Genomic DNA, 19,107 nt, shown 5'->3' with positions numbered 1-19,107 from the left:
TTTTACTTTTCTATTTTGGAGTTCTGAGTTGTGTGATGTCCAGTTTCATTGCTCTTGAGATTCCGTTTTCTATTAATTTGAATGGGTATTTATGTTCTAGTAGGAAGTTTTTAAGTTCATTTAGTCTTATTTGGCGTGTTTGTGAGTCGATCACTATGCTGCATATGCGTCTTGCCATACTATATGGAATGTTTCTTTTTATGTGGGATGGGTGGCAGGAGTAGAAATTTAAATATTGGTATGTGTCGGTTTTTTTGTAGTAGATATCTGTCGTTGTGTATCTTGATGTTGATGTCTAGGAAGGGAAGTTCGTTATAGCTGGTTTCTGTCGTAAAGTTGATAGATGGGTGCAGTGTGTTGAGGATGTTGTGGAATGTTCTTAGATCTTCTTCTGATCTGTTCCAAAAGATGAAACAGTCATCGAGGTAGCGTTTCCACTTTCTCTTGATGTTTTCTCTGCAGTTGTGTTCGAAGATTTTCCCTATTTCCTCGTATAGTTTGTTCTCAAGGAAACCCATAACCAAGTTGGCATATGAAGGTGCAAATTTCGTACTCATAGCCGCGCCCTTTATCTGTCGGTATGCCTTGTTGTTAAATGTGAATGTGTTTTCTTCAAGTATTAATTGGGTGGCTTTAGTGATTAATCTGTTTTGAAGCGTTTATCTATGAATTCCCTGTAGTTTTCTACCCAGTGTTTTATCGCCTCCAGACCCAAGGCGTGTGGTATGTTCGTGTATAAGTTTGTGACATCGAAGCTTGCAAGTATGGTTTTTTTCCGGAACCGTATTTGGAATATGTGTGAGAAAGTCTATGTAGAAAGTCTTGTGTAGCTTGGTATCAGTTAGCATAAAGGTTTGAGGAGTACATCTATGAGTGGCTTAGTCGCTGTGTTGGTGCTTGGGGCCCTGCAACTATTGGTCTCATTATGAGGTCTGTGGGCCTTTGTATTCATATATAATGGCTCCTCTGTTCCTTGTATTTCAGAGCTTTTATGAACTTTAGGTAGTCCATAAAAATTGCTTTCTTTGGTTCTTTCTCCTTTTCTGTAAAGGAGTCCTGGTATTCATTGACTAATGTTCCGATTTTTTTTTAATGTTGCTTTCTCCAGTTGTGTTGATTCCTCTTTATAGTATGCCTGGTTGTTAAGAATTTCTAGTATCTTTTCTTTGTAGTAATATGTATCCATAATTTCTATTGCTCCACCTTTGTTAGTTTCTTTGAAGACGATCAACTTGTTATTTCTTAGTATTTGTAAGGCTTGTTTTTCTCCTCTGTGGAGGTTCCGTTTGTATTTATGTGTGTTAAGAGGGAATTTGGAGATTGTCTCTATGTATGTGTCTAGGTGTCTGTCACTCCCCTTGTAAGAGGTAAATTGGATTTTTTTCTTATGATTGAGTCATCTTCTGTTCCCTTATTTTCAAAGAATTCCATAAGGCGGAAGCGGCGGCTAAAGTTGTCTATATTAGTTTTTAGTTCTATGAGATTTGGAGTGGGTGTGGGTGTAAATTTGAGGCCTTTTAGTAGTAAGTTCATTTCATTTTCGCTCAGTTCTCTTTTAGGTAGGTTTATTATTTTGGAGTCTATGTGTTTTATGTTGGGTTTGGATTATGGTTGAAGTATCCTTTCCCTAAAAAGGGGGTTGTGTTGTTGCGTCTCCAAATTCCATCTTCAGATTTTAGGTTTTCTTGTAGAGGTAGGAGTGGTCTATATGGTCTGTGTGTGTTGTTTTCTGTGTGGCAGTAGTTTTCTTCCCATCTTCTGTGTTTGTTGGGCCTATTTCCATTCCTGGGGTTCAGGCTTCCTTGTAGATGGGTGAATGGTTCATATTTTATGTTTGTATTGTTTTGATAGTGGTGGTTGTTTTCTATCCATCTCTTAAAGACACAAAACTTAATATATTGCATAACCTGTTCCACATGCAAGGAGAACTATATAGGTGAAACTGGCAATTCTTTATGCCAATGAGCCAGAATTCACCGACAACATATCCGACAGGGAGAGCTACAAAAAATTCCACTAAGTAAACATTTAGAAACATGTGGTGAAGGAAGATTCAAGATCTCTGGTGAGCTGGCTGAACCAAAGTAAGCACTTGTTCTAGCCACCTACTTAAAATATATATATTCTTTTTCTTTGTCACTTGTTCAAAACACTTCGTTTCAGATGCACAAGCACACACATACGCACACGCATGCATACACGCACGCACGCACGCACGCACGCACGCACGCACGCACACACACACACACACACACACACACACACACACACACACACACACACACACACAAACACACACTCTCTCTCAATTTCTCCCTCCACTATCTCCCCATTCCTCTCCCATTTTCCTACCCTATACACTCCACATTACTCTGCTTTTCCCCCGCTCTCTCTCTCTCTCTCTTCAACCCAAACCATTCACTAATACTATAAAAAGAGACAAATCCATTCCCACAATGTAAATCTGAAAAATCTATTAGAGTCGATGAAAGCGTTTATATGTGATTTGTAAAAACATATGACATGTTAATGAATTTTTGTATATGTACAACCATCCAGATCTCTGAATACCCTATTTTTTCTAATATATAATATCTGTACATCACCTCCAGACCTTCTAATATATATATGCATATACATATACATACATATATATATATATAATTTCATACATACATACATACATACATACATATATACATACATACTTACATACATACATACATACATATACTAGCTGAGGTACCCGGTAATTCCCCAGAAAGCGGGGCTTATCGCTTGGTTCGTTCTCATAATTGTTTCGCCAATCTATTAACAACAATACAAAGTATGTAGCCCTTGAAACTGTTTTTGTGCATTTATAGAAGGTACTGAACTGTCTTACACAGGATCTTGTTTTAGGAACTCTCAATAAGTTATGAATACCCAAATTGTGAAGTCAGTTATATCATAACATGAAATTAGTTACCCGATAGTCAGAATTCAAATAAAATAATCCCGAAAAGGGTTTTCATGCATTCCCAGAGTATATAGAACTTAGGAGAAACTACTAATAAGGTATGTATACTAAAATTGTGAAGCATAATAACAGGCTAATCAGATATGAGATAATAACTATTCAAAGTAATAAATCTGAAAAGGGCATTTGTGCGTTCCCACAGAATATTAACCTCAGGGGCGCTAGTGTTGGTATATTCGTGAATAACTCACTAATCGAAAACGTGCAACTATTGTTTAGGAAAATATCATTTACTTGTTTAAGGGTGTTACTGCATAAATTGCGAAAATAGTTCAAATACTAAGAAATAAGTATACTCAATTTCATTTTTACCAAATAATTTAGGAAAATGAATGGGTTATGTCCCTTGTATTTTGAAATAAAATATATTAGATATATATGAGGATCCCTATTTTCTAGAATTATCCAAAAATCTGAGTATGCCATGAGGTTTCCAGAAATGAATTCTACTCACGTGTCAAGTGTCATTAAAATCGATAAAATCGATGAAACGTTATATATATATATAATATAGGATAAAATCGCATTGGTGGATATATAATTTCTTTTTTATGAATTAAGGCTACCATTGGTTTCATATTAGGAAGAGAAGAAAATTATCTTAATATCCTAATAATTTTTCAACCTTATGACACAAAGAAAGGTGTTCGCTTCTATTTTTGAAGACAGTCGCGTTTCGTTCACGGGATTTCTCGTAAATTCGCGTAAATGAAATAGTGAATCAAGGTATGTTATTCTAGAAGGCATTTTTGAGTTTGTCTCCTTTGGATTTGTCTTTCAGCTAAATTTCGTAAATTCTTTGCATTAATGTGTTTACTTTTGTTCTGGTGAAGGTGTTTTTTGTACTTGTATGCTGAGGTGGTACGTCATTGGAACTTATTTCTTTTTTGCATTGAGTTTGGGATTTATTTCTTTGCTGTGTGAAGTTTGTGTGCTATGTGTGTTCATGTTTATGAAGGCTCTATCATAGTAGGGTTACTCTCATTCATACCTATCCTTGTTTTTAGGGATTCTTCTTAAAAGTATTTGTGTGTAAAATATTGCTTATGTATGCAGGGAGAGAAGGTCTCATCCGTAATGTTTAAGATATTGTCTGTTGATTGTATAATATTTAATTTTTCAGTAATTCAGAGTTTTGTACTCCGTCAACTGTTTTTCTTGATTTTAGCAATAATATTCCATTCTGTTCGGGAGTTGCTTCTTCCACCTTCTTTCAATGTCCATATCTATATTTGATGCTTTTTGTTTTTTGTCTCTGAATGATGCAAGGTGTTGCGTATACCTTTCTTTGAACGAGTCTCCCATCATTCTGATATACGTCTTTGGTATTCAGTTAGAGTCCGTGACTTGGATTTGTATACGAGTTCTTTCTCGAGACAGCTGTTGTTTAGATGGCAGCAGTTTGAGGATCTGAAGTTGCAGTCTTTCTGGGGTATTTCTGGTGTCTTTATGTTTATTGTGATTAAGTATTATTGTTCTAACATTGGGGAAGCAACGATAGCTAATTCAACAGTGTTTCTGTTGAAGATTTTGTGGTATTTGTGTGAAGTTGTTGTCTATCAGTTTTAATAAATTCGGTGCTATGTCACTAGCTATAAATATGACACAAGCTTCACAAAACAAGGAAGAAATAAGTCGCAAACTCTACACAAAGAAGAAATAAGTTCCAAAGATGTACAACCTCAGTATACAAGTACAAAAACACTATGTCCAGAACAAAAGCAAAAAAATAATGCACGAAATTTTTTAAATGATCGATGAAACAAATCCAAGGGAGACAAACTCAAAAAGTGCCTCTTGATTCATTGCTTCATTGTTTCGTTTACGCGAATTTACGAGATATCCCGTGAACGAAACGAAACTGTTTCCCAAAATGGAGGCAAATACCTTTCTCCATGTGATCGGCTTGAACAGTTGTTAAGATACTAGGATATTTTCCTATTCTTCTTAACATGAAACCAATGGTAGCTTTGATTCACAAATAAATAAATAAATATATATATATATATATATATATATATATATATATATATGTTTTTATAACATACTTACATACATACATACATACATACATACATACATACGTACGTACGTACATACCCCCCACACACACATATATGCACCTACCTTTGATGTTGTCAGATGTTCTAGGTCCTCCTCAGAAAAAACTGACTTCTTAGTTCCTTAGCTTGCACATCTCTTCATGAGCTTACTCTTATTCAGAACAGACTCCTGGTTCTGTAGTCACAACTGCAAAGTTAGTTGCTAAGGTATCTTTGGGACGGATTAATCTAAACAGCTGGTCCTCACAATATTCCCGTTGTTGTCTTAAAACAGTGTGTTACTGAGATGTCTTCCTTTCTCTCAAAGTTATTTAATTTTTGTCTTGCTAAATCTTGCTTTTCATTTTGCTGGAATGTATCTAATTCTCAATTCTGAAGAATGACAGTGATCTAAACAAATATCATCCAGTTCATCTCCTCTCTGTTGCTAGCAAGTTGTTTGAAAGGCTCATTAGCATTAGGTTGGTTGAGCTTCTTGGAAACGTAGGGCTTCTTGTTGGAGTACAGTATTCTTTCGTAGCTCTAGTTCAACTGCTGATCTTCTGACTCTTATTACAACTCACATCTTCCGGTTATTTATTCCTTTCTGATCACTGTGTGCTTGTAACTAATCAATGCCAGTGTTTCTCAAACTCTATTCTTGGTCCAACTCTGTTTCTCCTCTTCATCAACGACTTTCCTGCTAATGTTCCTCAATTCATCACTGTTTATGCTGATAATACTACTTTTTTTTTTCTCTTTTTCTCTGGCATTCTTTCATCCTTGAAACGGTTAGAATTCGATGCTAAACTTGCGGTGAATCTGTAGGCTGTTAAGAAATGGGACAAGAAGTGGCTAGTAGCTTGTCAAAGCACTAAAGAAAGGCTCTTCTCTGAAATTGCTTGGACTTAATTTTCTCACCCAATCTTTTTGGGAGTTCCTATATACAGTCAGTTGGCAGGTCTGCTTCCGTAAGGTGGAGGTCATTGTATAGGTCATAAGACTATCCCATATGGGAGGCACGTGTGTATCTTTACAAGCGCAGATATCGCCATTATATGGAAAACTGTTGTCATACTTGGGCAAATGTACCATCTTGTGACTTAGATTTTTTCAATCGGGTTCAGAAATCAGTGTATTGAAATCTCCATAGATTTCGATATGGGACGAAGCGTATGTCATACTCCAACTATTAAACCTTTTTATGCTATACTAGAAACTACCAGAATAGTAGTTGTATACGAATGCACACAGACACACAGACAGATACACACACACACACACACACACACACACACACACACACACACACACACACACACACACACACACACACACACACACATACACACGCACGTATCTATAATTTCAAATCCAACTGCATATTATATATGGAAAGTACAACATGCCTGGATTTAAATACAATATTTATTGGAAAATAAAATAATTCTTCGGTTATTTCCGGTTAATCTCGTTTTTTAACGCTGTTTTTGAAATACCTGTGTGTGTGTATGTTTATGCGTGTGTGCTGTGTGCGCACGTGTGTGAGTGTATGAGAGAGAGAGAGAGAGAAAGGACGATGCATTCACTTGTATATATACATATATATATACACGTGTATATAGAAATATATTATATATACATACACACACATAAATATGCAAACATACATAAATGTATAATAAATACACACACACGCATACATATATATATATATATATATATATATATATATATATATATATATATATATATATATATATATATATATATATATATATATATATATATATATATATATATATATATATATATATATATATATATATATATATATATATATATATATATATATATATATATATACAATCAATATAAGCAACACGGATTTTAAAGATGGTTGCAGTACGCACGTTTCATGCTACTCCATTTATTTAAGTAATGCTAGCATTACATTAAATGCAATATGTAGAGCAATCTTCAGCAGCACGAAAATGCAGAAAATTACAGTAGAATAGACATATTATAATTGTGGCAACATTTCAAATCCAAGTGGGAGGAAGAATACATAAAAATCCATCTTGATTTGAAATGTTGCCACAATTATAATATGTCTATTTTACTGTAATTTTCTGCATTTTCGTGCAGCTGAAGATTGTTCTACATATTGCATTTAATGTAATGCTCACATTACTTAAATAAATGGAGTAGCATGAAACGTGCATACTGCAACCATCTTTAAAATCCGTGTTGCTTATTTTGATTTTTTGATCACCTAGTTTTTGGAATGGTTTTTATATAATACCATACCATACTATATTCTGGTGCCTAAACATAAGTACCATATTCAATTTTTGAATCTAAATCTAAACCTTATATATATATATATATATATATATATATATATATATATAAATTTCACACGGGCGATTCTTTCATGTCTTCGGATTCACGGTCAAACCGCTGAGTGGAATTGCACGAAAAATTACATGGATGTGTAGAATGACCGGTGGTGGGTTTTGTATTCTATTCATAGCTCCCATGGTTACTGAGATAGTCCAATATAATAGTGTATGTGTGCGCAATGGAAGTGGGATGGTTCATGTTTGTTCGCTTAGTATTTGAGTTTATGTTTTGATTTGGTTGAATTTTAGTTGTTCATCTGAATAGTTTTAATCAACAATGTAATCACCGTTGTTTTCAACTACAACCCAACGGGAAAGTAACTTTTTTATGCCACGGTCAAAGAAATCAATTGCTGTTTCTGAAAACAGTCTGAATGACTCTTTTCCATTCTTCTCAGTTTCTGAATGTTTTGCCTCTAATGATCTGAACAGATGGAAATCTGTAGAGTGTATGGAGGATGTGGCAGTATTTCCTATCCTAACAATTTTATTATGAAGGGTGTGGCCGTGCATTATCTTGTGGGAGAATAACACCTTTTCTATTTCGAAATAGTTTCTCATTTACACGATCAAGTTGCTGGCAATAGACATCTGCATTGTTGTTCCTTCCATTTCAAGTAGGTCGTAATGGAGAATACCTTGCATGTTCCACCAAGCACAAAGTAAGGATCTTTGTGGATGGGGCTCTGGTTTTTGTTGTTGGCACTGGCTTCTTATTACGTGATAACCATTGTCTTACTCGTTTTCTGTCGAGTTCCAATTCCCTCTTTGCGTATTTTCCCAATTTGCTTCAGTTTTTCGTGGCTAGTTGAACATGACATTCAATTTTTGCACCAAATTTCTGGTGCTTTGACATAGACCCTATACAATAGTCTCATTCAAAAGGTTGGCATTCAGAGTGGGTCGTCTTCCAGAGTGAGGCTTATCGAATATATCACAATCGCCATCTTAAAACATTTTAAACCACAGCTGACATATACTAGCTTTCACTGCATCGGATACACTTCACAAATGCTTTTTATTGCTTTTGTAGTGGTACCTTTCTTTCGAAACTCATACAGAGGTGTCAGAGATAGTGCAGGAAAAGTGGGGGGGCAGGAGGAAAAGATTTGACAAAAGAGATGGAGGAGTCTAGACTGTATGTATATATACATATACATACATACATACATATATATATATATATATATATATATATATATATATATATATATATATATATATATATATATATATATATATATATATATATATATATATTGCATTGCCCAAACGACCTGAACATTAGTTTCAAGGTTCATCCAAGGCTGAGACCAAGAGCCATACGTCCCCTGCCCAATTCAGAATCACAACGTATAGGTAGATTGCGGTATAATTTCTTTCTTCAACATGCCCTGCCCTGTTTAACATTGTCCTGAAGCAGATAAACGAGGAAAAGGATACTATCAGCTCTAAACCGAGTCTAGACAGCTTTCTTCAAAGAATGCCAGACAAGCCACCCATACCTGGATACAACTCACTCAATAAGAACTCATTACTTGAATGGACCATAGACAAAACTTGACTGTAAAAAGGATTTAGATAATCATATCAGGTGGTGCTATTAAGTTAGACATGGCCTGGACCGATCTTTGGTCGAAACAAATCTACGTTTTATCTAAGTTTTAAGTTTTTATATATAAGATTTGACAAAAGAGATGGATGAGTCTAGACTGTATATATATATATGTGTGTGTGTGTGTGTGTGTGTGTGTGTGTGTGTGTGTGTGTGTGTGTGTGTGTGTGTGTGTGTGTGTGTGCGTGCCTATGTTCCTTATGCATTCGAAAACTGAGTTGCCGATTCAGTAATCTCTCGACTACCAAATAAACTTTATTTTTATTTACATATTTTCTACGTTATTTCAAAAACTAGCTATAGCTATTTAAAAGACACTGCTCTACAGCAACCAGGTGGCATTAGAAAATGAAAATAATCTCACACTTTCAATTTGAAGCACAATTGCAAGTGTTGCATTACAAGAGGGACGATGTGTGAATAATGTATGTAATACAGTTGTATATCCGTCAAATGTAAATAATGTAAATAAATGAAAGTAAAGTTTCTCCGAATTAGTCACTCATTAAAAGACATCCATTTCTCTATGTTATGAGGAAGTACAGTCATTCAATCCCTCACTCTCTTCACACACACACACCTGTACACGCACACGCAAAAATACATGCAAAAAATATGTATGCATATGTGTACATGTACGTGTACATGAAAGATAATGTGTGTGTGTGTGTGTGTGTGTGTGTGTGTGTGTGTGTGTGTGAGAGAGAGAGAGAGAGAGAGAGCGATTGACTGCCACTTACACATACATGCGAAAAATACATACATGACAACATACACCTTCACTCACTCTCTCTCTCACACACGCACACACACACACACACACACACACACACACACACACAAATGCGCGCGTGCATAGAGGCACATACGCTTGGTAAAACTTCTCTACGAATTATGTTATTTCTTACAGTGTGCACGCGCAAAATTACAGCTCAATTCAAATTGAGATAATCGTTTTCTATTCTGTAATTCGTGTTTGTGATGAGCGTATTTAAGAACCTGATCTTCGATATAAAGTACTAACCTTTAAAATTTTTCGTCTTAAAGAAACACTAAAATCTCCGTCCCAAACGTTCAACCATCGCGTTACAAAGCTTTCAAAAAGTTACAAACTCCCCATATTTCACTTTTAACTTTTTGGAAATCTGTATTTTAGGTTTCTGGTGGTTGGTGGTCTAGTATTTTTTACGTCACCTATTTCAGTACAATTCTACGCATGCGTGAAACATCAGAGAAAGTAAAACATTGGGAAGTTTTAGCTTTTTGAAAGCGGGTAGGTGACGTGTTGGTGACTGCTAGAAGGAGCATTGAGTTTTTCATTGGGAAAAAATTAAACTTTAAAAACTATTTCCCAGATTCGTAATCTCTATTTTTCTACTCGGATAAAAAAAATCAAAAAAAAAAAGTTTACAGATTGAAAAATTGCGACGGGGACGGTGTGGGAAAGGATGGGGGTAATTCAAATTTTGAAAATGTGATTTCTGGGTAAAAGAGTAATGACCAACTTTTACACGATGTTACAATACATAGTTTGTGATCCTTCTTAAGAAAAGAAAGCACGTTGCTGCAAACCCATGTAAATTGTACCCTCCCCGCCTTCACTTTTAAACAAACAATAACTTCCATTGCACTACTATATATCAGCTGTGCTGATTCTGCCCATAAGAAAGGAACAAATAATACAATGTGGCTGTAGGTCATAACACCCGGGTAACGTCGGGATGCATTGCTAGTGTATGTGTGTATATACATATGTATGTACACACACACACACACATATGTATTGATCGTAAGTACACTAGAACATGTGCATGCCTTCACTCACACATGTGTGCGTCGATAAACACAATGAGCATAAATATAATTTGTAGCAATAGATACATGTAGGCATGGGATTCACGCGTGCGTGCTTTTGCATTCATGAGTGTGTGCGCATATGTGTGTGTGCATATGTGTGTGTGTGCATATATGTGTGTGTGCATATGTGTGTGCATATGTATGTGTGTGTGATTTCATCTGCAGGGAAGGTGATGGACTTAATATTTTAGGTTGCAAATAAAATTGTGCTTATTGACTGCCTTCAGAAGGATCACACCATCAGTGGAGAGTACCATGCTAACTTGCCGAGGCAGTAATGAAAGACTATCAAGACCAAACGGCCAAGAAAACTGACGAAATGGGTTTTGTTCGATCAGGACAATACTCCAGCGCACGCGCCGTTGGTTTCAGTGGCTGCCGTGTGTGACTGTGGCTTTCAACAGGTTGATCAGCTCCCCTATTCTCCTTATTTGATCCAATCTGTCTATCATCTGTCTCCCAACAGAAAAAAAAGGCTTTTTTAAAAAGCACTAGGCTGGGAACCAACATCGCAGTGATGATGACGTCATATCTGCTGTTGATGACGCTTTTGACCAACGGAATGAAAGTTTCTTCGCCAACGGAATCCAATTCTGCAACATCGTTGGAAGACGTATGAGGATCGCAAGGGTGACTGTTTTGAAACATAAGCTTCATTTGCTCACATTCCATGAGAGTATCTAATTCAACCTATGAAATTTTCAGCCACCCCTCATAGGTCTCTAGCAGTGGGGTGAGGGAGCTGATTGAACAATACGTTAGATTTTTGTTTTTAGATGAGTCCTTGAAGTTATTGTAATGTGTAAGTTGTCATAAGATTTCTGGTTTAAAATATGGTGACTAATTTTAAATTTGGTATGCTAACTAGTGTTAGTATGTTTCAGTGATTGCAACGAGAACGTCTACATCATCGGTCAAGCTGTAAGAAATAGTAGTCAAATCTCCTTCAAATTTCACCATACAGTCTTAAAAACGAAGTACATATTGGAAATTTTAGTTCTTCATATTCCATTTCTGTAAAACAGAATTGGGCTAAACAACAAACGAAGCAATAAATTCTTTCTCTGAATTTATTTTACGATGCAAGTAAATAATGGTCAAGAATAATTGCTGATTTGGAGGCTAACAGACTGAGAATTTGTCTTTATTAAATGGTGTCAAAGTATATGGGACTGATTACTCAATTGTAAATCTGATGAGAATCTGATATATAAGACATATTTATCAGGCAATTGAATAAGTTTTATCCTTTTACATAATACTATATTCTTACAGTGTCACAACACAAGATGACACTTCTAAATTTGTTCCAAATTCATTTTCCAAATATATATAAGTAAACCACAATATGTCTTTGCTTTATGCTTTTAAAGAAAGTAATTTTAGTGAATTCCGAGGATGAACTAGTACTCACACACACGCACACACACACACACACACACACACACGCACGCACACACACACACACACACACACACATGCATACACATGCATACACGCGAAAGACACACGCACGCACATACACACACAAATATATGCGTGTATGTATATATGTGTGTGTGATGGGGGGTATCTATATATATGCATGTGTGTGATGGATTCCAGAGATTCTCAGTAGAGTAGACACTCAAATGATACGAACTTTAGTTTGACTACGATGGCTTTTCGCACAACCAATTCCGCGAGCTCTTCGAATTCTAACACTTTTTCACTTCCTCCGTTTTTATTTTTTGTGTCGCTTGTTCTCTGTGCAAGTCAGATATATTAATATAAATATCTACATATTTATACTTAAATATGCATTGTCATTAAGAATATGGAGGACAGAAATTTATATATCCAGTTTTATTCTGCTGTCTATCACGTCTTTTCAATTCTGCACCTACATATGCTTCTACTGAAAAGGATAGCCAGTATTTTTGAGTGGTGAAAGTGAATGCGGTGGCCGCTAGGATTATATATCCCTATCAAACTAATTTGGAAATTCACATCTATGTGTGTGTGTGTTTTTGTGTGCTTGCGCGTGTGTGGTGTGTGTGTGTTTACATGTATTTATATATATGTATGTAGAAACAAGAATGAAAACAACATCAGGATTATGTTTAGATATTTATTCGGCAGATATTCCAAATATATTTTCAGTAATAAATACATATATTAACATACATGTTTATGTGTATATGATTTAACATTTCTACTTAGAATATAGGCGTGCTTGTTGGTTTCAAATGCTCCAGGCGTTTGTGGATATCATTGACCAATGTAGTCCAGGTGGAACCCAATAAAGCTGCCCAAGGTTTGAAGAATTCCAAAGCTTGCTTAGCAACTCTAGCGTTGACGTCGTTGATGTGGGCAATAAACTGAAAGTATAAACAATATGCAATTTCATAAGTATTTTCACAGTTGTTAAAGTTAATCTCAAACAAGATATTACTTCCTCTCCTGCTTTTATGACGGTCAATTCCATCGGAGGAGGTCATTTAAGATAAAAGCAAATATTTTTACTCGCGATCTGACCTGGAATTTGTCATTTGATTGTTAGCCCCGTTTCAGTAAACGAATAGCAGTTAATCAGCGTTACCATTGAACCTTCTTGTTTGCTTTTGACAAAACAATGTCTAAGTATCAGCAGTATATCTTATCAAATCTTTAGAAACTTATAACTGGGAGTTATTTCATCATTCCCAAACTGGGGTTAGGAAAATATATAATTCGAAATTCACATCTATATGATAGATTCTTCTATTTGACATCACAATACGAAAATTAGACGCAAATTTGAAATATGCAAATTATAATCAAATTTCATTCTTATTTAAACCTAAAGAAATTAATAATGATGGCCATTATCCACTTCCATTGAAAGTAATTGGATATTTCTCGCAATTTTAACCAAGTTGTACGATCATTGTAGAGAAAGAAATGGCTTCACGTAGTGCACAATCTCTGATTTAATTTTTATTTCATGTCATTGAGAGTTGGCTATAAAAATAAGGAGAAAAGTGTCCGACGAAAACATTATTACATAATAGATTTTCAGTACATTTGTAAAACTTCCATATTTCAAAAAACGATCACTTACAGTCTTTGCCAAAGTTTTGATATTTTCTATGTGAGGTTTCAGCTTGTCTTTTCCATGGGAAATAGCTTGGTGCAAGAAATCATGCAAATCATGGAACTTTCCGTGAAGGCGGCCGACAATACGACGAAGTGTGTCATTGATTTTATCGAAGATATCGATTAAGTCACGTTTTTGGTGAACGTCGTAGATGACCTGCAAAAATGAAAGGAATTAGTTAAAATGTTACAGCAAGTTATAGGCGCCGGGATGGTTCTGTTTATAAGAAGCTGCTTTGCTACCGTTACAATATGTACGAGAGTTGAAAGAATACTAGGGTCGATTCGTTCGACTAAAATTCTTCAGAATTGTGCCCCAGTATGGCCGTAGTCAAACGACTGAATCAAGTAAGTGATAAAAGACAAAGGAGTATTTGATCGATATTGTAATTATGGGTTCAATAACAAAAACTAAATTGAATGTCAGAAATTTTGATGTTGCCATTTTCAAAAATGACCACATCCATATTGCTGTCATTAGTTGATCCCACGTCAGCTCTGTTCTACCGACATGTAATCAGAATTGTTTCATCCGGGTCCGTAACGTCTTCACCTTGACACATGATATACAATGTTATGTCAGTCTTTGATTTGACACAGATTTGGCTTCTATTGACACTAGAAGTGGTACTAACTAGTCGTTTGCTGTCCTTATATTCAACATATGTTTAATGTAAAGAAGACCACAGATAATATAAAATACTAATACGATGCAAAAAATTGCCAGCAACAATTCGGAAGAACTACATCCATGAGATTACACTTCTCTTCGTGGATAAGCATTCATTATGTTCTGATTCGTTATTGACTCATTCTAACAAAACGAGAAACACTGCTGTCGTTCATAATTCTCAGATTGTCTATCTAGCGATTCATATTACGTGATCAAAACATTTGGACATACTCTCATAAACTTCAAAGGATATTGACAATGTAGTTATCACATACTGCACGCTTTCATGTGTTTTTAACAAATTCTTGATTATGAACAAATCAGCTCAACAAAAATATAATTGGATCAATAGCCAAATAGTCAATAGTAAATTAGGAGGCTTTGCAAAAGCTGTATTGTAGGCATCACTCATACGACGTATTGTAAGCCGTATTGTAAGCATCACTCATCACTCAAACACAAGGCTATAAACATTTCACATCAAAAGTTAATAAAACATTTTTCATAATTTGTTACTTACAGTTGCCAAAGCCTTTTCAAAGATACTTTCAAACATTTGTTCGATGTCAGTAATGAAATGCCCGCTCTCTGTAAATAACAATATATATATATATACATTAAAGTAAATAATTTTCAAGATGTTGATGTAAATATGTATGTTTCTATTTTTTGCGTGAGTGCGTGCATGTGTGTGTGTGTATAAAATGACATGCATATATTTACAAAATATGGAAAATAGTACAGTCGATGAAATGGTTTCAACCCCGGCAAGTGCTGCTCGAACAACCCTATGGTCAAAGACATTTCATCTGTAATCATCTCGTGTGTTTGTATACTAATTCTGTCCAATGTGTCAGTCTCTCTCACATCATTGCGTGTATCATTTGGGGAGATTGGTACCATGACCAGCTAGAACCACCTACGAAAGATCTTTTTCTCAAACAAAAGACAAATCCAGATAGCAAAAAAAAAAAAATACAAAAAAATGAAAAATACAAACAAATCAAAATTCGCTTCCTTACTTTCCATGGCATCAATATCTGCCAACAATTCATGGATGAATTTCTGGGTAACTTCGGGTCCCTTTTCAATACCATCTGCAATCTTCTGGGCAGACACACGAAGGTTCTCATAAATCTTCTGGGCAAACTACAGAGATAATATATGCATATATGATTCAATAGAGGGAGAATCAACAAACAAAGTACTCCAGGGACAGATAAATATCAATTTAAATACAAAACCGAAGAGCTACAAATAATTTCATGTTATTTTGATACTTGAATAGTCATATTTATAAAATATGCCATGTATCTTTCAGACGCTGTTTATGCGTTATATATATGTATGTATATTAAATACAAGCCCACTGGACAGTAAGAAAATAAGGAAAAAACGTGGGAAAAAACAGGAAGAAGATTGGTGCAAAAAATGGAACGGTACAAAAAAATAAAACAAGAAAACTAAGATCCTCGTCTTCTTTCCTTGCTGAAAGCTCATTCAATACAACTGGTTCAGAATAAAAGATTACAGAAAACATGCCAAAGAGTATTAGACAACAATTCAGTCCGGAACGGCTGGTGCCCTCCAATTCGAAAGAAGTTTTCTTGGTAACGTTTCTTCTTTCTCGTTCCATTTTTTGCACCCACCATCTTCCCTTTCTACGACTTTTTTCTAATGTACGTTAATATACTTACTTTGGTCTTGAGGTCAGCGAAAGTGTGAACATGAGAGATAACGCTGGTCACTTCTTCGCGGAGAGCCTCACCAAATTTGGCTGCTAGTTTCTGGATCAAACTGTATAAATGATATACGGATGCATGTATATATATATATATATATATATATATATTCTCTTTTACTCTTTTACTCTTTTACTTGTTTCAGTCATTTGACTGCGGCCATGCTGGAGCACCGCCTTTAGTCGAGCAAATCGACCCCAGAACTTATTCTTTGGAAGCCTAGTACTCATTCTATCGGTCTCTTTTGCCGAACCGCTAAGTTACAGGGACGTAAACACACTACCATTGGTTGTCAAGCAATGGTGGGGGGACAAACACAAACACGCAAACTAACATACATATATATATATATATATATATATATATATATATATATATATACATATATACGACGGGCTTCTTTCAGTTTCCGTCTACCAAATCCACTCACAAGGCTTTGGTCGGCCCGAGGCTATAGTAGAAGACACTTGCCCAAGGTGCCACGCAGTGGGACTGAACCCGGAACCATGTAGTTGGTAAGCAAGCTACTTACCACACAGCCACTCCTACGCCTAAAGTGTTGGATGCTTACAGCACCTACGTTTCCCAAGCGTTCACCCATCTAAGTACTCACTAGGCTCAACGCTGCTTAACTTCGGTGATCGGACGAGAACCGGTGCTCTCAGCGTGATATGGCCGTATATATACATATATATATATATATATATATATATATATATATATATATATATATATATATATATATATATATATATATATATATATATATATATATATATATATACATATGTATATATATATGTATATGTATATATATATATATATATATATATATATATATATATATATATGTATATATATATGTATATGTATATATATATATATATATATATATATATATATATATATATATATATATATATTAAGCACAGATTAATGTGATAAGAAGCTTGCTTTCCAACCACATCGTTCCGAGTACAGTCCCAGTGTATGGAACCTTGGGCAAGTGTCTTCTACAATAGCCTCGCTCCAACCAGAGCTTTTTGACTGCATTTAGTAGACGGAAATTGCATTTAGTGAAAGAAGACCGTCGTATATATATATATATGTTTTTATATATATATATATATATATATATATATATATATATATACATATATCTATATATCTATGTGTGTCTGTGTATGTGTGTGTGTGTGTCTTTGAGTCTGTGTTTCTCCCCTTCATTACCGCTTGAAAACCGCTGTTGGTGTGCTTATACACCAATAGAATAAGTACTTGGCTCAAAAAAAAAAGTCATGGGGTCAATAGGTTAAACTAAATCACTTCAAGGCAGTGCTCCAGCACGGCAGCAGTCAAGTGACGGTAGGAAGTAAAAGGAAAAAAGAATATATATGTATTTACTCACACGCAGACAAACTTATACATATATACACAATTTTATATGCATGTATGTAGATATGTATTATCTAATTAAAAGCAATTTCTGATTCTTAAATGATTTGAGTGAAAGTACGGTTGACGGCCAGTGCTGGTCTGTTTATATCATCGTCTCTTAGCGTTTTGCCCAAAGAAACGGACAAAATAAGTAGCAAGCATAAGAAAGTACGTAGCCGCAGTCTAATGACTGAAATTAGTAAACGCAGAAATGAACGATATATATATATATATATATATATATATATAGACGCACACCCGCACACCCGCATGCACGCATACACACACACACACATACATGCATGCATGCATACATACATACATACATACATACATACGTATGTGACGAATGTATGTATGTACGTATGTATCTATGTATACATACGTATGTATAACTAAAAAGAAGATGGCTTTAGTATTTCCCTACTTTTCTGTGACCTCACCTCAATTCAGATGGTGTAATGTGAATGCCCTCAGCGGTCAGAGTTCTCTCGATTTCTGTCCCGGCAAGTTGCTCCAGTTCCTGTGTAGCTTCTTTGATAAGGAGGTCGAATGCTGGAATGTATGCAGAAAGTTAGATCCCATGAAAGCACATACGAATAAAAACATTCACTCAAAGTCAAAGCATAACCCACAGCTCCTCACATTGTTTTGAATTCTACAAGTCTGTATCAGCCGAAAAAAAATCTAAAGAAACGTCTATAATCATAAATAGTTTAGATGTAAATAATTGAAGCTAAAAATGCTGCAAAAAATTTTCATTATACGCACACGATACGTGCGCACACGATACGTCCGCACACGATACGTGCGCACACGATACGTGCGCACACGCACGCACACATACATGCACAGACACACACAAACACACAGAGATACACAAACACACACACACAGAGTCACACATTCACACATACCACACGCATCGATACGTCAGACGTACATACATTTACATACAGGTACACTTAAACTACACATCCATTACTAGATGATCGTTGAAGACTTACCTTCTTTCTCAATCATAGATGTGATTGAGAAAGCCTGACAGGCAGCTACGAAAAGGATGGCAAGGTAGAACTTCATCTTTGTCACTGAAAAAAAATAATACGAAAATTATATTTATGAATATATCTTCTAAATCTAGCAATGAAAGCAGAATAGCCAACTTAGTTGACCCTTCGTTCATCCCAGTTCTCCCCT

At 35.4% G+C, this 19,107-nt stretch overlaps 1 protein-coding gene and 1 pseudogene across 1 annotated transcript; both read right to left on the bottom strand.

The window, feature by feature from the left end:
- Positions 1-13,034: 13,034 nt before the first annotated feature.
- LOC149131635 (uncharacterized) lies at positions 13,035-19,001 on the bottom strand. Its single transcript, XM_089337848.1, has 7 exons — positions 18,915-19,001; positions 18,351-18,462; positions 16,426-16,525; positions 15,751-15,877; positions 15,249-15,316; positions 14,021-14,212; positions 13,035-13,298 (listed from the first exon to the last, which is right to left on the bottom strand). Exons 1-7 carry the CDS (start codon positions 18,988-18,990, stop codon positions 13,137-13,139), a joined length of 837 nt encoding a protein of 278 aa, XP_089193974.1. The 5' UTR covers positions 18,991-19,001; the 3' UTR covers positions 13,035-13,136.
- Positions 17,035-17,153, bottom strand: LOC149131636 (5S ribosomal RNA; annotated as a pseudogene).
- Positions 19,002-19,107: the final 106 nt, after the last annotated feature.

The sequence above is a fragment of the Octopus bimaculoides genome, chromosome 20 (genome assembly GCF_046866305.1).
Source record: "Octopus bimaculoides isolate indiv1 chromosome 20, ASM4686630v1, whole genome shotgun sequence".
NCBI classification, from domain to species: Eukaryota; Metazoa; Mollusca; class Cephalopoda; order Octopoda; family Octopodidae; genus Octopus; species Octopus bimaculoides.
The sequence above is the reverse complement of the archived record's forward strand: the minus strand, read 5'-3'. Positions and strand labels throughout refer to the sequence as shown.